This window comes from Fusarium oxysporum, chromosome 7 (genome assembly GCF_000149955.1).
Source record: "Fusarium oxysporum f. sp. lycopersici 4287 chromosome 7, whole genome shotgun sequence".
NCBI classification, from domain to species: Eukaryota; Fungi; Ascomycota; class Sordariomycetes; order Hypocreales; family Nectriaceae; genus Fusarium; species Fusarium oxysporum.
Genome location: NC_030992.1, coordinates 291,332 through 316,331, shown reverse-complemented (window position 1 = coordinate 316,331; position 25,000 = coordinate 291,332). Strand labels below are relative to the sequence as shown.

At 47.5% G+C, this 25,000-nt stretch overlaps 10 protein-coding genes across 12 annotated transcripts; 5 read left to right on the top strand and 5 right to left on the bottom strand.

Annotated features, from left to right (window-relative positions):
* Positions 1-79: 79 nt before the first annotated feature.
* FOXG_04796 (succinate-semialdehyde dehydrogenase) lies at positions 80-1,892 on the top strand. The gene is made up of 2 exons (XM_018382834.1): positions 80-1,639; positions 1,692-1,892. Exons 1-2 carry the CDS (start codon positions 284-286, stop codon positions 1,833-1,835), a joined length of 1,500 nt encoding a protein of 499 aa, XP_018239634.1. The 5' UTR covers positions 80-283; the 3' UTR covers positions 1,836-1,892.
* Positions 1,893-2,147: 255 nt separating this feature from the next.
* FOXG_18905 (uncharacterized protein) lies at positions 2,148-3,525 on the top strand. Its single transcript, XM_018399050.1, has one exon. The coding sequence runs from the start codon at positions 2,208-2,210 to the stop codon at positions 3,423-3,425; it is 1,218 nt and encodes a 405-aa protein (XP_018239633.1). The 5' UTR covers positions 2,148-2,207; the 3' UTR covers positions 3,426-3,525.
* Positions 3,526-3,934: 409 nt separating this feature from the next.
* Positions 3,935-5,543, top strand: FOXG_04795 (uncharacterized protein). Its single transcript, XM_018382833.1, has one exon. The coding sequence runs from the start codon at positions 3,989-3,991 to the stop codon at positions 5,426-5,428; it is 1,440 nt and encodes a 479-aa protein (XP_018239632.1). The 5' UTR covers positions 3,935-3,988; the 3' UTR covers positions 5,429-5,543.
* Positions 5,461-7,701, bottom strand: FOXG_04794 (uncharacterized protein). Its single transcript, XM_018382832.1, has 2 exons — positions 7,259-7,701; positions 5,461-7,200 (listed from the first exon to the last, which is right to left on the bottom strand). The coding sequence occupies exons 1-2, from the start codon at positions 7,618-7,620 to the stop codon at positions 5,565-5,567; spliced, it is 1,998 nt and encodes a 665-aa protein (XP_018239631.1). The 5' UTR covers positions 7,621-7,701; the 3' UTR covers positions 5,461-5,564.
* Positions 7,702-7,922: 221 nt separating this feature from the next.
* On the bottom strand, positions 7,923-9,356 carry FOXG_04793 (uncharacterized protein; the record flags this gene model as incomplete). The annotated part of the gene is made up of 1 exon (XM_018382831.1): positions 7,923-9,356. One exon carries the CDS (start codon positions 9,354-9,356, stop codon positions 7,923-7,925), a length of 1,434 nt encoding a protein of 477 aa, XP_018239630.1.
* Positions 9,357-9,790: 434 nt separating this feature from the next.
* On the bottom strand, positions 9,791-12,502 carry FOXG_04792 (uncharacterized protein; the record flags this gene model as incomplete). Its single annotated transcript, XM_018382830.1, has 1 exon — positions 9,791-12,502. The coding sequence occupies one exon, from the start codon at positions 12,500-12,502 to the stop codon at positions 9,791-9,793; it is 2,712 nt and encodes a 903-aa protein (XP_018239629.1).
* A 1,126-nt stretch (positions 12,503-13,628) lies between these two features.
* FOXG_04791 (uncharacterized protein) lies at positions 13,629-15,384 on the top strand (the record flags this gene model as incomplete). Its single annotated transcript, XM_018382829.1, has 6 exons — positions 13,629-13,698; positions 13,751-13,942; positions 13,998-14,575; positions 14,630-15,072; positions 15,127-15,196; positions 15,247-15,384. The coding sequence occupies 6 exons, from the start codon at positions 13,629-13,631 to the stop codon at positions 15,382-15,384; spliced, it is 1,491 nt and encodes a 496-aa protein (XP_018239628.1).
* A 290-nt stretch (positions 15,385-15,674) lies between these two features.
* On the bottom strand, positions 15,675-17,400 carry FOXG_04790 (uncharacterized protein). The gene has a single exon (XM_018382828.1). It carries the CDS (start codon positions 16,663-16,665, stop codon positions 15,745-15,747), a length of 921 nt encoding a protein of 306 aa, XP_018239627.1. The 5' UTR covers positions 16,666-17,400; the 3' UTR covers positions 15,675-15,744.
* Positions 17,401-17,803: 403 nt separating this feature from the next.
* FOXG_04789 (uncharacterized protein) lies at positions 17,804-21,800 on the top strand. 2 transcript variants are annotated; one of them, XM_018382826.1, is made up of 7 exons: positions 18,215-18,351; positions 18,404-18,778; positions 18,837-19,400; positions 19,473-19,578; positions 19,626-19,883; positions 19,931-20,364; positions 20,416-21,800. In XM_018382826.1, the coding sequence occupies exons 1-7, from the start codon at positions 18,345-18,347 to the stop codon at positions 21,705-21,707; spliced, it is 3,036 nt and encodes a 1,011-aa protein (XP_018239625.1). In that variant the 5' UTR covers positions 18,215-18,344; the 3' UTR covers positions 21,708-21,800. The 2 variants fall into 2 exon arrangements, with proteins under 2 accessions (XP_018239626.1, XP_018239625.1); XM_018382827.1 differs by having other exon boundaries at positions 17,804-18,351; positions 18,404-19,400.
* Positions 21,316-24,899, bottom strand: FOXG_18904 (uncharacterized protein). 2 transcript variants are annotated; one of them, XM_018399048.1, is made up of 12 exons: positions 24,568-24,899; positions 23,980-24,521; positions 23,820-23,930; positions 23,688-23,760; positions 23,497-23,626; positions 23,238-23,447; positions 22,481-23,189; positions 22,248-22,433; positions 22,043-22,192; positions 21,870-21,971; positions 21,699-21,819; positions 21,316-21,648 (listed from the first exon to the last, which is right to left on the bottom strand). In XM_018399048.1, the coding sequence occupies exons 1-11, from the start codon at positions 24,817-24,819 to the stop codon at positions 21,765-21,767; spliced, it is 2,520 nt and encodes an 839-aa protein (XP_018239623.1). In that variant the 5' UTR covers positions 24,820-24,899; the 3' UTR covers positions 21,316-21,648; positions 21,699-21,764. The 2 variants fall into 2 exon arrangements, with proteins under 2 accessions (XP_018239623.1, XP_018239624.1); XM_018399049.1 differs by having other exon boundaries at positions 21,609-21,648; positions 21,726-21,819.
* Between the last annotated feature and the right edge of the window lie 101 nt (positions 24,900-25,000).

Sequence of the window (25,000 nt, the reverse complement as noted above, 5' to 3'; positions counted from 1 at the left end):
CTTCCTAATTGGGCATTAGTGGCAGATGTTCCTGTGATGCTTGACGCGGGGTAAAAGCGGACCTTGCCATGGTTCCTGTGACGGGTCAGTCGGGACCTGAACCGGAAGGATATCATCGGCCGATTGACGGACCGCCAAACTAAGCCTGCACAATCTATCATATCAAGCACGCGCCATACCATCATCGACCTACCCTTCACTCATTTTCTCGAGACAATCGGATATCTCTCCTCTATCCTCAGACTCCAATTCTTTTCCCTCCATTCCACAAACAGACAGCATCATGGGAAGCTCACATCATCTCCCATTCAGCCTCACAGACGAGTCCCTGTTTCGTCCCAACTCTCTCATCAATGGAGAATTCGTCCCCTCAAAAGAAGGCAAGACCTTCAATGTCATCGATCCAGGAACCGGTATGACATGGACATCATGCCCAGACTGCACAGCATCCGACGTCGATGCAGCAGTGAAGTCGTCCTATGAAGCATTCAAGAGCTACTCCAGGACAACACCACGCTTCCGTGCTCAGACGATCATGAAATGGTACAATCTGATGGTCTCTGCACGAGAAGACCTAGCTCATATTCTTGTCCATGAAACTGGCAAGCCCTTAGAAGAGGCCCGCGGCGAAATTGACTATGCTCTTACGTTCGTCTGGTGGTTCTCTGGTGAAGCGGATAGAGCGCATGGATCGTCGATTACCTGCGCCATTCCTGGTCGACGCGCCATGACTATCAAACAACCTATTGGCGTTGCGGCTGCTCTTGTTCCCTGGAACTTCCCCATCGCTCTAGCATTGCGCAAAGCAGCTGCTGCCCTCGCTGCGGGGTGCACAATGGTCATCAAGCCTTCACCCGAGACCCCTCTCACAGCAGTTTCAGTCGCTTATCTAGCGTTGAAAGCAGGCTTTCCGCCCGGCGCCCTCAACGTGGTGACCACATCTCTCGAGAATACACCAGCTGTCGCTGAAGCTCTGTGTCTCAACCCGCTTGTGAAGAAGGTGAGCTTCACTGGCAGCACGAGGGTCGGCAAGATCATTGCTAGTCTATGTGCCCAGAATCTCAAGAAGACGACGTTTGAGCTCGGCGGGAATTGTCCCTTCATCGTGTTTGATGACGCCAACGTTGATCAGGCCATGAACCAGCTCATGGCTCTGAAATGGAGGCATGCAGGTCAGGCTTGTGTCACATCCAACAGAGTATTCGTTCAGAGTAACATCTACGATTCTTTTGTTGAGAGGCTTGTATCTGAAACTCGGAAGCTGAAGCTTGGCCATGGTATGATGGAAGGGGCTACGTTGGGCGCGTTGACGACTACGCGGGGCCTCGACAAGGCGGAGGAGCTGTATGAAGATGCTGTCAGCAAGGGGGCAAAAGTTGTCCTTGGAACAGGGAAACGCTATGATGGGGAGGGATATTTCATGGAACCGACGATCTTAACCGATATGAAGGACGAGATGCTCATGACACACGATGAGATCTTTGCTCCTCTACTTGGCGTCTACCGCTTTGAGTCAGAAGAGGAGGTCGTCCAAAGAGCCAACGACACTCCCTATGGCTTAGCAAGCTACGTGTTTACCAAGAATGTGGATAGGTTGTGGAGGATGTTTGAGAATCTCGATGCTGGAATGATTGGACTGGTAAGTCGATCTCCAAGATTTGTTGATATGGAGAAGCTAACTTATGATGTAGAACGCAGGCAACAGTTCATCGGCTGAAGCGCCCTTCGGAGGAATCAAGGACAGTGGACATGGAAAAGAGAGTGGCAAGGATGTGGCGATTGATGAGTTCTTGATCACCAAGACGGGCACCATGACTGTTGAAGGTCAATATTAAGCTATGTAATTTAATCTGGAACTCCTAACTATTGACTCAAAGTTCTATCACTTTTGGCGTGCATTTCTGTCAAAACTCTGCTTATTTGCTTGTTATATGCTGATAGAACAGGACTATAAAGGGAGTCTGCGACGAAACCCAGAGAACCCAGATCCTCGAGGCATAGGGCCGTGGGTCTCCGCTGCCACTAGAACAGCTTTAGCCACTAATGGCTTCCGGCTAGCTGTCGGAAAATACTTTTGCCGATCGTGAGGTTGTAATTTTTTACTTTTTCGTAAATGTCTCGCTTAGCAACAACCCTGTGTCTTTCACCCAAGCTTGTGCCTAATTACCTTGAAATAGTCAAATTATCCCATACTATAAGGAATTGCCATGACCAAATTCAAGCGCAATGCGCAATCGCAACCGAAGCATGGTAAACCATTGTCCAGCGGTGCATCCAAGGCACCGGTTGCACCACCAGTCCGCCGTCCGGGATGGACTGGACCAAGCTATATACACAAACCCGCCAAAAAGACGCCTGCGGCAGTGAAGGATACTAGCTCAACAGAACAGATCCAGAGTCTATCCGTTAAACATCAACAACTCATTCTTGACACAATCAGAACTACATTTCCTGCCGTGGACGAGTTCAATGCTTTGATACCAGTGTTACGCAATGTCAGGGAAGCCCTCGAGCAAAAGGACTACTGCAAAGCATTCGGGACCCAAGAGTTCTTGGAGGCATACACAATCCGTTGGAGCCCTAGTAGAGCTCTGGCAAGTGCAAATTTGTTGGCTTGGATTTGCAGTGAGATGAGCGAGGCTGCATGGGTTCAACAGTTCCTTCACAATGATGGGCAGAAGCCATCCAAGATTATATGCTTTGGGCGAGGAGGATCTGACCTATTAGCGTGCGTGGCATTGCTAAAGCACTCTCATGAAAGCAAACTCGACGAAATTCCCCGGCTAGAGTCATCCTCCCCTGATTGCAACGACAGTGCTATGGTTGATCTCAACCTCATTGATAGGCACGATTGGTCAGGGATTGTCACAAAACTACAACATACTCTCACACATCCTCCTCCTCTTTCTAAATATGCGACAGCCAAGGCGCGCGCTTCAAATATCTCTGCTATCCCATCTCACGTCATAAATCTAGCAGTCAATCACTTGGACATCCTCGAAAGCGACAGTACAACTCTGCGTGCGATGATTGGACCCAACCCGGCACTAATCACGCTCTTCTACACACTCCACGAATTCTACTCCATCTCAATATCCAAAACCACAGCTTTATTATTGAGACTGACCGAGACAGCGCCTAAAGGAAGTCTATTGCTTGTTGTAGATAGCCCCGGAGCTGATGTCGTGCTACCTGATAGTAGCAGTAAAGGACAAGAAAAGAAATACCCACTCGAGTGGCTACTTTACCAAGCTCTACTACCGCCTAAGAGTAGTAGCACAAATTCTGAGGAGGAGGAACAACCAGCATGGGCGAAACATATTGAAGGTGGCCATGAGAAGGAGTATAAGCTACCTGCAGGACTAAGATTTCCAGGAAGTCTAGAGAACACCAAGTTTCAGGCGCACCTGCTGGAGCGTTTATAGCCAGGGTTATCTTATAACTGTTATTCAGAGATTAAGTTGGCCAACCATGCTCGGGTCGTTCCTTATTCCGGCCCCATAACCGCGTTGAAGTAGATAGTCCATGACACTATAATCAGAAACACATAGACGCAGGGCAAACTTTTCTTTCTTTTTTCTAAAAAAAAAAAAAGAAGAAATACACTGCCTCGCTAAAACTCAAAAGAAATATTCCAAGATGACGACAAAGTGTTTAAGCTAACCATCTTGTGGAACCTATTCTCGCACGTGGTTATTGCAGAGATTGGAAATATGAATCGGTTTATCTAGGGTAAACCGGAGGATGCATGGTGTCCGAGACGGAATTGTCAAAAGAGGATTAGCGTGAGATGGGTATAAGATAATATCCCCGCTGCTATATCCGGGCATTGCGATAACGCGTTGGTTCCTGTGATGATGATAAGACGAGTCCAGCGGAGCGTGCCACCCCCGCAAGCGTCTCCGGTTCTGCACCAGACCAAACAAGGAAAGGAATCAAATCTTTGGTCAAGTCCGCGCTATCTACACGAGTCAACGGCCAAAAATGCATGATAAGCAGATCCAACTTTAATCCTGCAACATTGCGTTATATCCTCGATCTCCATTTCTGCCCCATAATCCACCTCATTCGGAAAGTAATCTATCATCCATCACAGGCCCGCATCGTCTACTCTCTCGTAATAATGCCTCGGTCAAAGACCAACAATTTCCCAAGGGGCAAACCACGTGGTATACGCCGAGATCGGGACTGTCAGACCTGCAAAGCCCGGGGCGTCAAGTGCGATCTCAACAGACCACGATGTCTGCCCTGCGTCGAATCAGGATACGCATGCGGAGATTATCCACAGCGAGTCGTCTGGGCAGCGAATCCGACGCCGAAGCCGAGCAGGGCTGAGAATAGAAGCGCTGTTATTGAAAAGTCACTTGCGACGGACCAACATGAGGTTGTGGAGCATTTGTTGGCGTTTGGGAATAGTTTGAAGACTGCGAGGTTGGCGACGAATGATGATCTTTGTGTGGATCAGGGTTTGGGGCTGATTGATCAGGTTGATTACTTTTTGAGAGCGAGGATTAGTAAGAGAAGGGGATCAACTGCTGATTCTGCTTTGCCAACTTCACCGTCATCGTTATCGTCGGGGGAGGGAACGCAAGATGAGGATACGCTCATGTGGCATCGACTCGCAGCTCTCAAGAGTCTAAGTGAGGCTTTGAACACTGCTGATCCAGCTGCTTTTCTGGGTATTGCTGTCTTTGCTTTCTTCGAAGTCGTTTCAGATGGAGTTTTTGGCGAATGGGACTGTCATTTGCGTGGAGCTCGCTCGTTACTAGATTGCCATTGCAGCAACAGTGAAGAGTTCCAGCGATTCTCAAGGCGATTCACAGGTCTAGAAGAGATTGTCGCCTACTTTGCATGGTGGGATACCATTGGAGCTCTGGTCAGACAGTCCACCAGTAACACCAAAAGCGGCCTCATCTTTGACGACTGGCATCGAAGTTCGCTGGGACAGGACTTCTTCGACAGAGTTGGATGTCCAGCAGAGACATTCTGGTTATTCGTTTCTCTGGTTCAAAGCAGAGAGTCCACCAATTTATCAGAGAGCCTCACTCGAGCAATGGCGCAGCTTCTAAAGCTCGGAATGGACAAGACAGAGAAAGGGAAATGCAGCGATATCTACCGCTGCGCCGCTGTGATAGCCGTTCTCACAACCCAAAGCTCCTCTAACGGAAGTGAAGAGACCTCTTCTGAGGTAACACTGGAGTTTGCTGTGGATAGGATCTGCCATATCATTGAATCCGCTTGCTCAAGATCCCGATACTATCCACATATGGCTACACCTGCCTACCTAGCAGGAATGAGAGCAACTAACTCAGCGCAATGCAAGATCTTGGGCACGTACTGGAGGAATTGTGAGATGGGAGATATTCCTCGATATTCTGGGGTTCAAATGCAATGTGAAGAGAGATGGAGGAAAAAGGGCCTGATATAATGGAACACAATAATTTATAAGAACTTGATGAATGCAATAATTATTATAAGAGGTAAAATATCTAAATAGTAGTTAAGTCTCTCTAAAAAGAGGAAGTAACTTTATAGTATTGGGCCTGTATTTGATATGTGTTTCCTTATACCAGCCTAACTTCCGACTCTACTACACTATCAAACCAGTCCATTTTACATACCTGAAACACTCCTATACGCTCAAACGTCCCATCATCTTTCTTGCACAGCATAAGCCCCTCCTCAAGTGTAAGTTGCAAGCACCAGACTTCTTCAATACTCTCTTCGTCAAAATCAAAAATTCCTAGCGCCACAAACACCGACATGTCTTTATTCAGGCTCCCTTCCTTCAGCTCCTTGCGCCCTAGCACAACTGGCCGACGCATAGTACCTGCTGGCCTCTTTTGCTTTCGAAGCGAAGCGATGAAGTCGCTCGACGGTGTTCTCGTGAGGATAATTGCTGTTTGAACCCGTCCCAGAAGCTGAAGCTCGCAAGACGGCATATGCAGTGCGTCGGCTCCACAATGAGGATCTACCGTCCAACGGTCGGGCTGTTGTTGCTTCGGCTTTATCAGTGGTGCTCCGCTTTGGCTCTTTGTCTTCATCCTCCGAAATTGTTGAAGTGTCAGTGGTTTGACGCCACCTTGAATGGAAGCCCAAGACCAAGAAGGCGCCCTGATCACTGGGGCGGATGCAAAAATAGTTGGCAAAGGTCTCGTTGCTGGTCCAAAGAAGCTGCTGACCCTGTAGCCGGGCCTCCATAGCAAACAACGAACAAGGTCACACTCCCAGAGACCGGCCAAGTAGCGTGACTGTAGAGCCTTGGAGATAGGTGCAGCAATAGAGGCAAGGGCAGCAAAGATATCATGAGGGTTCGATAGTTGGCGTCTGGAGAAGTCGACTACAATCTCGTCCCAATATTGTAGGAGCCGATCTCGTGTCAATTGCAAATTCCCTTTGCTCGTGTTGAGAAAGGTGTGGAGTAAGATAGATTTACCCTCCTGATAGCTGCGGTCCTCCGAGTAACCGGAGCTTCGGCATAGGAAAAAAAGCTGCTCTTTGCCGAAGAACACTACCCGACGGCTCAGTCTCTTCTCCTGACAACACCATCCGCGAGTTTCAGTAACACCGTAGTCAGCGGATCTTAAAGGGCCAATAAGAACATTTCCATCCTGGCCATCACCAAGAGGGAACTCGCAACAGGGAGCATGTTGTTTATAAGTATTGGCGATGAAGGAGTTGCGAGCATCGCCTGACCGGCCTGCGGTGATCGTAAGGGTTGCGTGGCCATATACTTTAGCCATGAGCTTTGATTCACGTTCCCAGTCATCCTTGTCGCCCTGGATTATGCATAGAGCGTCTATCCAGATATATCGGATGCCCAACTGGCGGGCTAATGCTATTGTATCGCGATGTGCCGCTACGAGGCGACGCTCATCGATCCCTCTCAGCATTCCCTCGATCGTCTTGTGATTGAGGGTGAAGGTGTCTGTAGCGGGCCCCCAGCAGTAAGACAAGGCAAGATATTTCTCCTTCATGCCCTGATCAGTTACGACAAGTCGTGGAAGGTCTTCTTGATTTCCGTTGCCTACGTCGATGACCCTGGTCGGCATGTCGTACGTCCCCTCAATACCGCACGCTTGATGCGACTTTGTACATCTTTCGAGAAAACCCCGGATCAAGGTGAGATAGGAATCCGGCTCATATTCTGCTGCGCAGATTCGTCCAGGTGTTCGCGAACCTGCCGCAGTTCCCTCTTTCCTATATAACGCATTAGTAGTTCTTACAACATCGTGCTCTGAGATGAGATAGATCTTACCCATAGACGGCCAGGTTTATGTAGCCGAGTCCATGGCTGCTTTCCCTCACGGAAGTGATAGGGTTGTATCTCCCGCACGATACGATAATGCGCGGCTGAGTCAGAGTAGGACTGTAGTCTGTGAAGTGGACGTAAATCCAGATACCCGGCTCAAACTTAGTAACTCCTTCCGGAACTTCGCCTTTGAGGACAGATTCGATCTGAGCACCCGTCCACTCTTGTCGGAAGCCTGTCCAGCAAAGATGACAAAAGTCGCAGCCATTTTCAGCGCTTTTTTTAAGTGACGTGAGATTTGGGTGGAACTCTAGATAAAAGCGATCTTGATCAATAGTAAAAGTGCTGCAGAATGCGCATCGAGGCATGGTTCCCGAGTCTAATGGTTGGTGAGGACCATTAAACTTATGTTGCAGCGGAGGAGTTGCAGCGGAGGAGGAATGCGGGGTGCTATTATTGCTATGTCAGATTGTCGGTCAAGAACGGCTAGCATTATAATAAAAGCAACTAAGCACCAGAGTTCATTTTATGACTAAGCTAAGGACCGATCCAAATAATACGGATGTCGGATGTAAATCTGACATAGCGAAGACAGTCATGCAAGAAAATTTGTTAAAGGCAATAATTATTAGAAAGCGCGCAATGCCTAAATGATAGTCAAATGACTGGTCTATTTCTGGTCATGCAGATTCTTGACCAGTTGCACTGCTTCCGAAGATGGCCTATTCATATCAAAAATAAGATCCTTCGGCTTCTCCTCCCATCCACACTCAATAGGGTCATCGCTAAACACGAATCGTGCCGACCGAAGTTTCGGAAAATTGTCCAAAGCTTCAGCAAACTCAGTGATCTGAGGCAAGTCCTCTATCGTACAGTTCCGAATCTCAAGACACTCCAACTGCTCTGGAATACAGTCTGCAAAGGGAGGTGGAGGTGGCATCTTCCAGTTCTCATCCATGACTGCCTCGAACACATTGAAAAGCCCCTTGAGGGCTTCGATAACAACCTTGAGGTGCTTCAACCTGTGCAGTTGTTTGAGCTCAACCCCGGCGTATGACCAAAATGTTTCCTGATCTAAGACATAAGCAAGCCTCCATGTTTTGTTGGAGTCGAGGTGAAGGTATTCCAAGGTATCTGAATGCGGTATCAATGCTCTTACGATATCTCGAGCCGTCATTTCCAGCGTAATTGGCTTCTCTCGTGCTCGTGTGGATGTAAATGCTCGTAACCCCCGACACACAGCTAGTAAGGCATTAAGAGAGGAAAACTGGCAATTGGAGTCGGTAATCGAAAGTGACTCTATGCTGAGAGATTGCCTAGGCAGTTTGCCCAGAACCTCTTTATCCATGTCGCCGGCTAGGGTCATGCCGTTGCACTCGTATGAGCGCAGGGAAGGCATTTGCAATATCTTAATAAAATCCTCGTCGAATTTAAACTCTGAGCTCTCGTTATTGCTAGGATCATAAAGGGACCATCGGCTCTTGTTCATGATATTAGGTTTTTGCGTGATGTTTTGTAGCCGAGGAAATGATCCACCTGGCTCGGCACCGTTTTGATTGCTGACACCAGCGTTCAAAACGCGCAGAAAAATGCTAGACTTTTTCGGTATCCGGTAGATCAATGTCCTGATATTGGTGCAGACTGCAAGAAGCAGTGCCATCAAAGCATCTTCCCATTCCTCTTCTAGTAATTTGACCCATTGCTTCCTAATTTCTGATTCACCTTCAGAGGGGAAAGTCTCGTCTACCAGCCTCTTGTATACAGGCCACTCATCATCCCGAATCGCAAGACCTGACTCTGTCCCATCGCTCTTGAACCCCCAATCATGTAAATCAAGCGTTTGGACATGCCAGACGAGCTCCGGATGGGAGATGGCGATATGGTGGAGGAATTGCAAGTTACGGTTGCGCGATTGAGATCGTTCTTTGGGAATTTCTGAGCTGCAGTATGTTTGGACTGCAAATGGGGCGAAGATGTTGAAGCAGCGCTTGCATGTGGAGGCGAGTGAGTGGATCGACTTGGTGGAGTTTGAGGCGACGAGATAGGATGCGATCTCCTTGTGAAGCTCCGCAGGAAGTCTTTCGAGCGCCGAATTGAGTGACATGGTGAAAGGTGCTGGAAAGTGAAACGAGGTAAATAGGAAAGGGGAAAATTAGCAGCGTAATAATAGATATTAAAACACGTGATCTCGTACATGATAAACCTTATATTTGGAGCATGCGCGGTGTTGCGACTAGCTTGCAGCTTACAACCCGGGGTCCGGGGTCTGATAGCACGGCGGCTGTTATTTATTTATTAGATAACTCAGTTGGTTAGTAAGAAACAGTAAATGCTAAAGTACTAATTGGGAGACTGTGGAAAGGACGAACTAAGGCTCTACCATAAATCACGACATAATGACAACATTGAGGATAGGGAAGTTGCAAAAGGATGTACCAAGCCCTTCATTACCTGACGAAGCCAGATAACGTCCTCCAAACAGCAAGTTCTCAACTATTCGCGGTTATGGAATATCTCTATAAATTCGCGAGCACTATCTTACCCGGCGATACTATCTACAGGCATAGGCTGATTCGCAGCAACCATTGGCTTAGGCGGCCACTCTCCAGCATCGAATTGACATTCCAGCGAATGGTGACCAGAGTAAAGTACTCTGGTAGCCTCCTCCTCACAAGTAAAGTCTTTTCCAACCTCTGAAGGCAGAGTGACTAGAGCCGAACAATTGGGAGGAATGGTCAGCGACATAGTAAATCTTTGACCTTCGAGCTTCCATTCACACGCAACAAGTCCATAAGGTCCATTGAACGATACCTTGGCACTAGTGATATTCCCTCCAGGAATCGGACGCACTCGAATGACGCGCCAGCCTGGCTCTTGAGGTGATACGCCACCGACTGTTCCGTGGAGCCAATCACCTACTGCACCGAGAGCATAGTGGTTGAAACTCGTCATTTGACCGGGATTAATACGTCCATCAGGTAGCATACTGTCCCAGCGTTCCCATACAGTCGTTGCGTCGTGCGAGACTACGGCGTATAGCCAACTAGGGCATGTCGTCTCGAGCAGCATACGGTACGCCAGTTGTGAGCGGCCGATCTCAGATAGCGCGTGGGAGATAACCGGTGTTCCTGCGAAACCTGTGCTGATGTGGAAGCGAGCGGTGCGGACTAGACGATCGAGGGCTTTTCCAGCAGTTTTGCGTTGTTCATCGTTCTCGGGATAAAGACCGAATCTGATGGCGAGACCAAGACCTGTTTGAGACGTTGACATTAGGTTACCCTCTGCTGTGATGTATCTCCTCTGAAAGAGGACCTTCAAACGCTCTCCGTCTTGCGCATACTTGGCAGCTAGTTCCGTCTTTCCAAGAACGGAGCATAACTTGGAGAATACCAGTGTCGTATGCACAAGATAAGCATTCGCCACGAGAATGTTGTCAGTTCGTCCATTTCCAGGATCCTCAGGCGGTGCGCTTGGATCTAGCCAATCTGCCAGCTGCCACTTATCAGGGTTCCAAAGCCCATCCGGAGCCCTATCAACACCCCGTTCCAGCCAAGCATGCATACTATCAAACTGTCTCTCCAGGAGACCTTTGTCAGAACTATACTGAAACAAAGCGTCTGGAGCTAGGACTGTAACGTCGTCCCAGATTGCTTGAGCCATATGAGGCCAATTGGAACTAATGGCGTTGGGACACACGAGAGGAGGTATGCCGCCCTTGCCTTCCTCCAGCTGTTCTGCTGACACGTCTTGTAGCCAGTTACTAAGGATTCCCAATGTGTCATAGAGGTATGTCGCTGTTGGGCAAAATACTTGCAGGTCGCCGGTCCATCCAAGACGCTCATCTCGCTGGGGACAGTCTGTCGGCAAAGACAAGAAGTTACCGCGCATTGACCAGACGATATTATTGTGTAGTTGGTTCACATAAGGATTGGAGCATTCGAAGAACCCTCGGCGCTCCATATCTGTATGAAGCACAACAGCTCGGATGTCATCGGGTGAGGGACCGTCACCCGGCCATCCTTCGACTTCGACATATCGGAAGCCATGGAAGGTGAACTTGGGCGACCAGTTCAAGAGAATCTCACCCGACCCGATCACAGTATCACAGCATTTTGCGTCACGAAGTGGCCGTGTTCCTAACTCCCCATTCTCCATCACCTCGGCATGACGAAAGGTGATACATTTGTCCTTCTCGGTTGGAAGGCATGGAATGAAGAGTTTGCCCACGAGATTTTGACCAAAGTCTAAGACCGTCTTGCCCCTCTGACTGCCGAAGACGCGCTTGCAGGAGATGGTCTCAGTGACACGAACAGGGGGAATATCAGGTGCTACAAGTTGAGCCGATGGCCTCTGAAGAACTCTTGTCTTCAGAGGTTTTGGAGGTATATGGTTCATATCGTGAACCTCACCATCGTAAATCTCACTCGTAACAATTGGACTCGTGGTGGATGACCATGTCTCGTCTGAGACAAGATCCCAAGACACTTTGCCAGCTGTATCTTGAATCTCGAGCTGAGCGAATAGCCCTAGCTCATCGCCATATCGAAAACGCTTGCCACCTTTGAAGCCGAGTCTTCCAGCATACCATCCCTCAGCAACCTCGGCACTGATGACATTCTTGCCCGGGAGCAGCAGGGAAGTAACATTGTGGATACGGTAAATGAGGCGATGGTTGTAGCTCGTCCAGCCTGGGGCTAGGACCTCATCACCGACACGTTGTCCGTTGATGGTTGCCTCAAAGACACCAAGACTTGTTATATACAATCGTGCACGAGGAATAGTCGTTGTATCTTGCGGTAGAGTGAACTCTCTGTAGAATCGAATCGGTCGTAGTGGCCCATAGGGTCCAATTCGTTCAGCCGAGGTGATGAAATTTGCTTTAAAGTCGCTGGTCTCAAGAAGAGCGGTCTCAACAATCGCAGCAGTCGACCAGGAGCTAGGTTTGACGACGGCAGACTCTTGATCGAGGCTTTTACCATATACCCTCACGCGAACGGACGCAGATTCGCGAGATGAAAGTGACCGAGCTGGCCATGGCACCAGAACAGATTCTTCACTCTCAATGATGAATAATTGAGCATCAACTGTGTTTGAGAAAGTGATCTCAACTTCGTAAGAGGTTTGTACCCATGACGCAGCTGTCGAAGGCGACGTTTCGAATGACCAGGAAAGTCGAGGCCTAGACGTGTCTACACCAAGTCCATTGTGGTGATGCTCAAATTTGGGCTTGGAAACCCGAGGACTGGACATGGTACGTCTTCAGAGCTGGCTGGGACTAAGTTTGTTGTATGGGAATACAGTATACTGAATTGTCTTGCCCGTTAAGTATGACCTATTCAGGTCGTATGACGGCTTCGGCCGTCGGGTCAACTTGGAGCGAGTTGTGGTTTTCCCCAGGTCAATGCAGACAAACTCGACAGAAAAGACTTCTCAATTTGGCATTTCGTGAGATCAGATTGAAGTCAGGCGGGTGTAGTTTACCGGAGTAGGTTGACTGTGACCCTCGCAGTCACTGACGATCATGCGGCTTTGGAAGCATCCGATTGGCCAAAAAACCAAGAGAGCCAATCATGTCTAGGCAAAGCCGAGAGGATTGACCATCCTTCGCCTCGAACATAAAGGTTATTCCCCATACAAAGGAGCCTCGTTTCTTGGCATGTTTGAGGGGCGGTTCCATTCCGCAGTGGCATACGGATTGAGGATTTGACGGGGTTGATCTTTTGAAAACTTGAATGGCATTGTCTGAACTCGGTATCAGGCCAGTTAGCCCTAGAAAAGTAATATTTAGCTGGGGAGTGAAAAAGACTGTAATCATGAATATCTACAGATGACTCGGCCTCCGTTCATCCGCAATAATGAGAGCCTTCGGGATTCGGCCTTGAGAATGGCTATAGAATGAGCGGAACAGGTCCAAAGGATGTAAAGATCCAGGTCTACAGCTAGCTCTCGAAGTAACCCGCCGTCATGGGGTAACATAACTTCTCGCCGTAAACCAGGGTGCCAAATTTAACTGGTCTAAGTTTATCGTAAAATATGCTAAGCTTACTTAGGTATCTTCGTCGCTTAGGATAGAGGTCTTGATTTTCTTGCCTCTCCTGGACCGTTCATCTGGGATCCCTGGGTGGCATGACTCTGTAGCAAGATCAACCCGAGACACCGAATTCTCGGCCAGCCTTCAGCCGAATGACTTGTAGACTGGTTAGTACAAACTAGCCATGGCCGTTAGTCGGGGTAGTAGCGTTACAGAATCTGGGGCCCCGGATGCGGAGAAGCTCAAATGCTCTTCTACAAATATGTACCGGTCGCTCTCGAACTTTTCAACATCTCTACTGCCCATTACCATCACAGCAAAACACAGTCAGCAAAACAAAGCAACATGGGGTTTCTTGCAACAGCTGTTGCTCTCGTCGCAGCCCAAGGCGGCTTTATATATGGTCTCGACTCAGGTATGCGCTCAACATCATTCTCATGCACCTATGTGCTAACAAGTATTAATAGGCATCATCGCAACGACTTTCGGCCATGACAGCTTCAAACTCGCCATGTACGGACCATCGATGGTCAACACTACGTATCAAGGGGCCATTGTATCTGTATACAATGCTGGACAAGCCATTGGTGGCTTGACCACAGGATACGTCGCCGATAAGCTTAGCCGAAAATACACAATTCTGATCGCATCTATCCTGAGTAAGTTTCGCGGCATTCACTGCTGAAATTGGCCCTTAATAATACGGAATAATAGCAATTATCGGCGCGGTTCTTCAGTGTGCTGCTGTCAACATCGGCATGATGATCGCAGGTCGTCTTGTCGCTGGCATTGGCTGCGGCCAGATCCTCTCTGTCGTTCCCATCTACCTCGCCGAAGTATCTAAACCCGACCAACGGGGCTTTCTTGTCGGTCTACAGGGAATGATGATCGCCATTGGCTTCGGTGTCGCCAACTGGATCGGCTACGCTGGCGCGTTTGCGAAAGGCGATGGACAGTGGAGAATTCCTCTTGCTATGCAGCTACCTATCCCAGTACTGCTTGTTGTCATGATATTCTTTGTTCCCTTCTCCCCACGCTGGCTGGTACTAAAGGATAGGTATGATGAGGCTGGTCAGGTCCTTGCTCGTCTACATGAGAATGACCAGGACGAGACCTTTGTTGAGCAGGAGCTTTTGCAGATCCGAACACAGATTCAGCTTGAGAGGGATCAAGGTAACCTGGACTGGTTCACGGCCCTTGGACTCATGTTCTCCCGCAAGTATGTTCGTCGGACCTTGACGGCTTCATTCATCGTGACTATGAGCCAACTCTCGGGCTCATCCGTCATTCAGGTATATTGACCAAATCTAGAAACAACTGTCTGCCGATCTAACACGATACTGCAGAACTTTCAAGGCGTCTTCTACCAAACGGTAGGCTTTACAGGACGCACTGCACTGCTGATCAGCGGTGTCTATGGAATGATGGGTATCATCGGCCAGATCATCTACCTCGTCTTCGTCGCGGATAAAATGCCTCGCACTCGCACCTTATGGTCTGGATCCATCGTGCTCTGCGTTATGATTGCTATTTGTATGGCGCTCAGTGCAGAATTTGGATCCTCAAACAACGACAACCAGGCTGGCGCGAGAGGTGCTATCGCGTCTATCTTCCTCTACTCGATGAGCTATGCTATCTTTTTCAACGCCATGATATGGGTGGTTCCTTCAGAACTCTTCCCTTTCTTCTTGCGGACTAAGGGTATGGCTCTAGCTGTGGCGACAAAAGCAATCGTGGCTATCGTTTTGTCTCAGATAACACCATTGGCTATTGCTAATGTCAGCTGGAGGTAGGTCCAGGGAACACTAAAATGGCATGCATCAAAGTAGCTGACCATCTACAGATACTATTCACTCTTCATTGCATCCAACGCTGCTGCAGCGTTGTTCTACTTCTTCCTTCTTCCCGAAACAGTGAGTGTTATTATGTATCCTATTGAAGACATTTAGCTAAGCTGAACTAGTCTGGTAAAAGCCTTGAAGAAATAGCTGCTCTATTCGGAGATGACGTTGTGGTTTCATCCTCTCAAGTTGAAGAGAAATTTGATTACACTGCCGAGCTCAATGAGTTAGAACACCGAATATCTAGAAGAAAAGATTAGTAAGGCACATCCTGCATTAATATTAAAATAAGGATGAAAATACTAGACGTCGTATAGAAACTAAGGTAGAGATTAATAAAAAGTCTTAAAATTAAAGTTATATATAAAATTATAACATGAAGAAAGATATAGTTATTTATATTTTGTTAATTTATGTAAAAATTCCTTTGTATTTTTTTTTTAAGAATATTTTATATAACAAGAATATAAAGTATATTACTTATATATTAACATATATATTTTACCTTTATATTAAGGCTAATGCCTCTTTTAATATTTAAACATTATTACAGGCTAATGAAATCGAATAATATTATAGGTAATTAGGTAAGAGGGAGCGACTTCTACCTAGGTTGGTACCTAATTATAACTCAATTTATGGTTCCTTAATGAAATAACAGGGAGCAAAAAACTCCCTCCCCATTCTTTCAATGTATGCGTTACATAATTGTCAGCGCTGGAAGCGTCGATGGGGCTCAGCTCAGTGTCAGAGCACTTCATCACTTCTGGCCAGGTCTTTCCCCTGTAAAGCATCCGATCTCTAGACAGAGCCGCCTGCAAGAAATGTTTGATTTGGTCATGGAATCTTCTACTAGGCTTGTAACAGTTAACGCGGAACATGTATGTGTTGGAGCTGGGTTGGTACATGTCTGCAACCAGTGATACATCGAATCGAAAGTTGACATTATGTGGTGAGCGAAGCCGAAGGGTGCCTAATAAATATTCCAATATGACCTCATCTAACAGCCGGTAGGTAGTGGCAAGATTTACAGCAACGAGGGCGTAGTGTGTGTTATCAGCGGAACGTTCTGGGCTTTGAAACGATTCAAACCGCTCCATAACTTCGATATTGGCGTGTAACTGAAGTAAAAGGACATGTTGCAAATCTTCTGAACCAACAGTGTTGCTCAGTTCAGTCACAAAGTCCCTGTCTTTGACGGCAATAGGGCTCCTAAGCCGGGTTAAGTTGGCCAGACAAGTAGTGATATACCAGGAGTGCAGAGCGCGAATGGACCTTTTAACAGCGCCCTGATATTGTGCCTCTTCCGTGGCAATGCATTGTAAACGGCGAAGAATATATTTCAGTAGGTCGCTGGGAAGGTCTAAGGACTCTTGACGCGAATGGAACACTGAAAATGCCCGAAGCATAGCTGGAACAGCATCGAGGAATAGCGACGCAGGATATTTCTTTGTCCTTCTCACGCTCCAGCAGCTCCTGACGAAGCTTGTCGACGGATTCAGCAATACTCTGATGAATCTTATTCTCCGCCAGCTTGACATCTTCTTCAATGACAGTTCGGGTCATTACATGCTCCTCGACAAGTCGATCGTTCATATTTGAAGAGAAATATGTGAACAGGTCCGAAACGTTGGTGGAGCCCTCCACCAGTTGTGAGACGATGCTTTGCAAAGCCCCTTGGAGATGCCCAACAGATTGCAATGAGCTGATCTCGGCGGCTTGAGATTGAGTGCAAACCCGATCTAGGAGCAAGCTATGCAGGAGCTCTTCATATCTTTGCAGGTTCTTCTCGGCATCTTGGAGTTCCTTTCCACGCCATAGCGCTACTACGCCTTTGTTTGACGCAGTCATTTTGCCACGAAGCCCACTTTTTGAAGCTTCGTCAACATGAAGTGTGGCAAACTGTTGTTGCAGCTCCTCCACGCAGTCATGGACCATTGTGCCAACATCAACGATCTGCTCCTGCGCCTGGCTCAGTGGCCTCATCTGCGCGGCCGTTTGATTCATCTCGTCAAAGGAGGCCTTCGTATCCCTGAGATACGAGTCCAGTTCTGGGCCAGGAGCTTGACCATCGCGGATGTTGCGATAGACGTGTATAGTGTCCTCGGCGAAGGTGAGGATCTGCATTGCATTGCAGAGAATGCCCACTCCGAGGGCAGCTTCAGCGCCAGAAATTGTAGCGAGAACCTATCGTCAATATTTGCTTCTGTATTGAACTGAATATGTCAGGAATAATCGAAGTGAAGAAGGGGAGTTCAGCTGAGAGGAGATGCGGGGGTTGCATGAAAAATGAGGCTGCAGAATCAGGCTGGGCAAGGGACAAACATCGTTGGTTGATAGCTCTTAATTGCATATCTGCATACTCTTTTGTGACAAGAGATTTATTTATATGAGACGACCAGTAAAAGTTTGCCTTATACCAAGCATTTTGAGTACACCAGGCATTGGACATTTATCAGGCTGATACCAAAGTATACAAGCCAGAATTGCCGATATGAACTTCACTACAAATGCCGCCTGCCAGCTACTTCCATAAATTGACACTACGTACTAACATATCAGCATGTAATATATGCAATTAAAAGTTGTAAACCAACAGGCGGCGATTGTGCCTTGCTTAGCCTAATCCTGTCGCCTCATTTTCAACCCCCGCATCCGTTCTTCGCCTAACTTCTTCCCAAAGTTGCTTATCCGACAACTTGATACTTCTTATTCTTGTGCACTTGCTTAAGCTGGAAACATCATGACTACTATACAGCGCGCTTTTGAAGCGGCGATGCTTGATTTTAAGGATAAGTTCAAAGGCCATAGTTTCTACGACCAAATTGTCCAAATAACTAGCATCGAGCAAGTCTACCAGGACATCCAGAAGCTTCAAGACAAGCAGGCAAAGTCCGGTCGACTTTGCCACCTGCCTTAGATCGAACCATTTCTATCTCGACTTCGCGAATACAGTAGTGTCGTTGAGACCTTCGTGCAAGCCAAGCCCGACATCCTAGCGCTCATATGGGGCCCAATTAAGCTTCTGTTGCTATAGGCCGACGTGCTTAAACAGTCATTCGATGCTCTTCTGAATACGCTGGAAGAGATTGGGAACATTCTACCCGACTTTTGCGAACTAGCCGAAATATTCGCCGATAACAATCGTCTGCAGGAACTGTTAGTGCTGTATTTCCGCGATATTCTTCAGTTCTACTTGATCTCTACCAAATTCTTTAGTATGCGCCGTAAGTTTCCTAGACTTTAGATTCTGCAACCCGGTTTGATAATGAAGGCAAGGTCTCCGAGTTGTGTTTGAGATGTTCTGGCCAAGCCACAGAGACAGGATACAGGTCGTGGTAAAACACATGGCAAGCCATTGCGACCTCATCAGAAAGGAAGTTCGTATGGAGGAGATACGCAGAGCAGACGAATTACGAAACCGTGAATTGCAGCATTTCGTACAGACAGAGGAGAACAATATCGCCCAGGAATATGCGAGTCATCGGGCACATATCTCACCTAAGAGCTACGATGGCGACTTGTATCGTTTCAGCGAAGCTGTTTGCAATGGAACCGGGAAATGGCTCTTCCGGGACCTATCATTCCAGAATTGGCTCGCCGGTAAGGAGAAAGCAAAGCCTATTTTATGGCTCCGAGGTATCCCAGGAGCCGGTGAGCCTATAGTTCTAATACGATCCAAGATACATTTCCTAATTAGCTACTTATCTAGGCAAGACACTGCTAGCAAGCAGCGTGATCAAGCACACTCAGTCATTGGATGGTACCCATACCGTGTTCGCGTTTCTCACATACCTCGACAGTCGTATTTCCGCACTCTCTATCCTCCATTCATTAATATTCCAACTAGCCTCTACATCCCTCTCCCTCAAGACAATGCTACGCCAATCAGACCTGCAACATCTGGGAAACGATTTTAAGGTCGCTGCAACCCTATTTCGGACGCTTATACAGAGTGCAGGCGTTGTGCGAGTAATCATTGACGGCTTAGATGAGATTGAGCCTACACAACGCTCAAAGCTGATAAAGGAACTCGTGAGACTCAGTGGCGAATGTGAAGAGTGCCACATCCTGTTAACTAGCCGTGCCGAAAGTGACATCTCTGGCGATTTGGACGGCAAGACTATAGATATACAGGTCGACAAGAATAACGCTGGCAGTATCCAGGTTTTCATCAACCAAACTATGGGAGAATGGTTCAAAGAGAGGGACTTCGTTCCAGACGTTCAAGACCAGCTCCAAGGCTGGGCTGCACCACTAGCATTCCGTGCAAAAGGTTTGTTTTTTGTTACCTTGTTAGGTTTGCAATCACAAAGCCTTATAGCTAGAATTTATGACATTATAACAGGAATGTTTCTTTATGTTAAGGTTATCTTCAGGATAGTATATTACATCAACGATATCGGAGACATACAAAACCAACTCGAACATCTCCCATCGTCTCTGGAGGATGCGTATGCGCTTTGTTCATATACTTGTGGCCTTACTAATACTTGTCTAGTTATGGTAGGGTTCTACAGCAGATTGATGCATCTCCAGATCTCCAAAGAAGAAACCTTGCTCGCTCGATACTTGGCTGGGTGGGATGTGCCCCATCACCCATGACACTGAAAGAAATCGAGCAGACCTTGCTTGTTGACCCCGACTGTCCTTTCAAGCTACCGAGAGTTCAAGCGAGGGTCAATGTTGTACAGATCTGCGGCCCGATTATCGATATAGTAGATGGTTATGTTCAATTCGTCCATTTTACTGTTCGAGAGTACGTCAAAGGAAAAACACCCTCTATCAGTGATTGACACCAGTCAGATACATCTTCAGCACCAAGATCCAGAACTCTATCACTCTCTCTGAGATGGCGCTTGACTTGGCTATTCGCTGCGTGGTGTATATGTGCCAGGGCCACCATGACCCAGACCTCACCGAAGATGAAATTGATGCCAACATTATTTGGGGGGCATATCGCTTGCATCACTTCTCATCGAGCTTCTGGCTTGACTTAATCCACGAGTATTTGACCTTATCTGGCTCAAAAACCATACCTGATACTCTTATTGATCAGCTGAGAATACTTCTCGAGACACGATCATCAGATCATTACACTGAGACTGACCAAAGAGAAAGTTCCCTACACCCAGCCATTCTTGGCCTGAAGCATCAGGAGCCTGCTCTGGTAGAGATGCTGAAGGGCTGTACTGAATTTCAGACATCATCGTCCAAGTCAGACTTTCAGCTCAATAATCGTTAGTTCATTGACCTTGAGATCCGGTAATAATGACTAATCCGATCAATAGCGGAGCAGTGGTTTCACACCAGCCCGCTCTCCGTTCCCAAAATTTCAATTGCTCTCCATGAGCGGCTCGATGACCTCGATGATGAGAAATGTTCCATTTTGAAATCACTTTCTTACCATTATGGACCCAGGTGCTTCAGATGCGGGTTTTTGGGCTGTCATTATCGGCGTTACGGCTTTGGAACGAAGACAGGCCGCCAAGCTCACGAAAAGGATCATCAGAAGCCATGGAACTGCAACTACCCAGGCTGCCGCTTTGCGACCCAGGGCTTTATCTCACGAAAGATGAGAGATGACCATCTGAAAAGTGGCCACCCACATGCTGTAGATCCTGGTTTGTTAAATACTGCCCCCTATGAAAAGCTTGAAGACGAAGAACTCCAACCTCTTATGTTTGATTTGATTGAAACTAACCGGTTGGAGATTATAACGTCACTGATACCTCGTTTGCGCAATTTAGAACGTTTAGTGCAGACAGAGGTCGCAATCCACGCTGCCAAAATGGGTTCTCACTCAATCCTACAACTGTTCAACGACTCTGGGTTACTCACGGGAGCATTTGTCACGAAAGATAATCTGGACTGGAAAAGGTTTAGTGATCTAGCCGAGAGGACAGTGCGAAGTAAGAGTGTCAGCTTGTCCAAAATTCTGCTACGCTGGGTTGCGACGCTGGACTTGCGTTTAAGGGATACGCACGACTTTCGAGTAGCAGTGAAGGACATAATCGGAACCCTAATGGCATTGGAGTCTGAGGGTCTTTTTGAACTATGGAGGCCAATACTGGCTTCAGGCTTCGGCATTGCGGGTACCAGCGTGGAAGTTGCACAGGCATTCGCGTTGCAGGGTGCTATAGGCACCACTGACAATATCCCAAGCCGCGAACGCATGCTGCTGGGGATTTGGGAAGAATACAAGGTTTTGCATACAATAAAAGCGCGAGACCGGCATAAAGTTCTTCCAAGTATTGCCGATTCCAGCTGTTCCGTCAATTTGGCGCGTTATGCCATTCAACATGGCTGTGGAGTTGACATCCAGTCCAGCTATAACAGTCTAACAGCCTTGCAAATCGCATCGAGGAAGACTACAAAACAAGCAGCAGATCTCATGGAGTTCCTACTTCTCCAAGGAGCAGACCCCAACAAGCGGACGGCGAAAAAGAGGATTGGGGACGAAAAAGGAGCACGAGAAATCTCAAAGTGGCTCGGGCTGACATGGGAACAGTTAGTTGAAAGAACTACAGAGGAACGTCAGAGAAACAAGAAAAATGAAAGTGAAGGTTCTTACAGTGATTGAGAGATGGATTAAATATACCATTGAAATATCTTGTGTCATACAAGCAGCTCGGAGTTCTTATTTGGATCTCCATTTACATCTCACTTCTCTGAGCGAGCCATTTCTCAAGCTTCTGAAAACAGTTAGTCCGAGGTCTATTTGCCTCCGTATATGGCTACATACGCTTGAAGTCTCATTGTCCATACCATTCCCACTAGAGTCGTTATTGACACTCCACGTATCCTGAATAAGCTGTGTTTTCTTAACTTGAATGTTTTGAACATACTTCTCCACGCAGTTAGACCATGCTTACTAGCTACTGACTTGACTAATAGACGTAGATGAATACGACTCACCTCCTCGATCGAGTCTGAGTGATAAACTTGTGGCAGTGACGTGCCGCTGCTGGCCGATGTCGATGAACACGCGCGATCGCTTGCTCTTCGGCCATGGGGTTCCAATGAGGCTCCAGAAGATGCACATTATTAGCCGAGGTTAGATCAATGCTAGAAATTGGTTATAGTGTTAGCATTAGCTTACTGCAGGCGTCCAAACACCAACCCTTCACCGCCACTCCCAATAGTGGCCAGCATTACAGTACAGCAAGGGTCGTTTGCAAATCTAGACAGCGCCTTCTCTCTTTGCTTGATGGAGTACTGGCCATCAATTCTCTCACACAAGAAGCTAGCCTGTAAAAGAGCGATTTGGACAAAATCGAGCATCTTAGTCCAGTAACTGAAAACCACGCTGATCATCATTAGCGATATTTGTATGTATTTGCTGGACACTAATACCTTCTCACCGGTGGAGTCGCCGGCCCTGCCAAGTTGTTCGTTTGCTCTAATCGAATTTTGTGTACCAATCTTTGCACCTTAGCAGACGGCGATGCTTTGCAGTATGAATCCACACTATAATTCGTTCCAAGTTGTTGTGTACCACTGTAGTGTATAGTTTGCAAATCTGGACCTTGACCTCTCCGCATCCTCCACGCTTCAGTGTCCGAAGCTGATAAGAGATCCTCTCCGTGATCGCAAATTCGGCGAAGATTGTGGATCAGAGATAAAACATTCTTCTTTTCCCTACCCGTCTCTGAAGGGTTGTCGGGATAGTTGTTAGAAGAATCGGCAGCGTTTTTGGCAGCTTCACTTTCGAAGAAATCGTAAAGAGCGCGGTCATATGGATGCAAGCTAACCTTTTCTTCGCGGATTGTCAGAGGAGGGAGTGCTTGTGAAATGCTAGATTTCGTCCGACGGAGACACGTTGCTTCAACTAGAATCCGGAGCTGTCGAAGGCCTTCTTGTACATTATCTCGAATCGGATTGGATATCCAACGATCGAATCTGGCCTTTGCAACGAGAGGCTCCATCTGAACGAACGCTAGTAATGCTCCGTAGTTATCGATGGAATTCACAATAGGAGTTCCCGTGAGACACCAGCGCCTCGATGACCGGAGCTCACATGCGGCCTGAAATACTTGAGTTGACCTGTTACCGATACGATGGGCTGCATTCATTAACCACATGAACGAGGTGATGAGATAAGAATACTGACCTTCATCTAGAACAACGCGGAACCATTGCTCTGTGAACAATGGACCCTTGTTAGCCCACTCAGACCTTAAGGTCTGATATGTTGTCAAGACAATGTCATTGTTTCGAAAATGCTTAGCAAGACTTTGTCTACCAGTACCATGATAAAGGGCACCACGGATCTGACCCGGGACAATGTGGTTCTTGATCTGGACTTGCCAGCCAGGAATCACTGCTCGCTATTAGTGAAAGCTCTGTTACAACATCGTCGCGGACCGTACTGCTCTTAGGTATGACAACCAATGTTGTCGAAGGCTCAGAACCATTCCCTTGAGCTTCTGTGTCCCTCAACAAGTCCAGAGACCAGCAAATGAGGGACAGTACGCAGAGGGTTTTCCCGAGACCCATTTCCTGTAAGGCAAAATACGTCAGCTATATGCTATGTAGAGCAGGGGTATAAGGGTCTTCTGACATCAGCAAGGATTCCTCCGGCACAAACGGGCGGAACATCGACCCTATGTCCCGTTATTCTGTGGCGGTATTCTCTGTTCATTCTTAGACTTCCATTCTTTCATCCCCTGTAGGTTACGTTGAGATATCATACCTGTCTCCCCCAGTGAATGCATCGCGTGCGACCCACAGCGAAGGACTCTGGGGACTTTCAACGTTGGTACACTCCTTTTCGCTCATCACCGTAAGAGCTTTGAGTTGATAGCTACAGCTTATTAGTTTCAACGAGAGAATGGGGGAATCATCACGATTACTCTTTTAGGCTGGTCTGTAGTCGTGGGCTTGGATCGGTCGTCGGTCGAATAGAAAGATCAGCTGCGGTGTCAAAAACGCCCATCAACTGTCCTTTCTTCTGCTCGTCCAAGGTAAGAGACGGATCTGATGTACTATCGTTGTACTCGATAGCAAGGTCTTCCATTTGTGGCATGCGAGACCCTGGAGTAACGAGATAATGCGGGTTAAAGTATTCCGCCTCCAGCTCAAAATATTCGATGTCCCGAGATGACGGATGTTGAAGGAAAAGGTCATTATTAGATAAGAGAGCTCCAATCTCCGCTGCTTCTTCAATATGGCTGAACATTATGATGCGAAGAGCTGCTGGGGCAGTTAACAGAGCGCTTAGCTTTACCGAAGGGCGGTCTAGCAACTCTAACGGAAACACCTCCGTGACGATGCCGGCATATGCACCCGTGTCTGCCGTACAGAGCTTCAAGATAGCGCCACACTGTCGCAGGTTGACTGTAGCTTCTGACTCTTTTCGATTCTTAAAGAATGACGATGTGGCTTTCAAGGGTATCTGTTCCAAATCAGCGCACATTTAAAGTAATTACCTTGAAGCTCACCATTCCGAGGCAGACATCGCGAATTGTCTCTGCGACCAGTGCTTCGCCTACGATCTCAAGTCTAGATTCATCTTTATTTTCTTTTGTAGGCTCTAAGATGCTGGCCGAGAAACCGCTGTCGCACGTGAGCTGAGGAAACAATTCAGAGTCTGACAAGAGAATGTCTCCGAAATTCTCATAAACGTCTGGCTCTGGGGATTGCAGGCGTATCCTTTTACAGGCTCGTGCCGTGTCTTGATCGTCCACATCCATTTGCGAGGCCACTAAAGTCAACTGTGCGCGAATGTGATGTGATGAGATTAAATGGGAGCACGATTATTGGGATGCAATGTCAAGATGCAGCCTGGCTTCTGAGAACTCCTTGAAAAAATGGCAGCCCTGTTTAACGCCTCGTTGATGCACAGCCACAAGTGAATCTGCCTCGGCGTCAAGT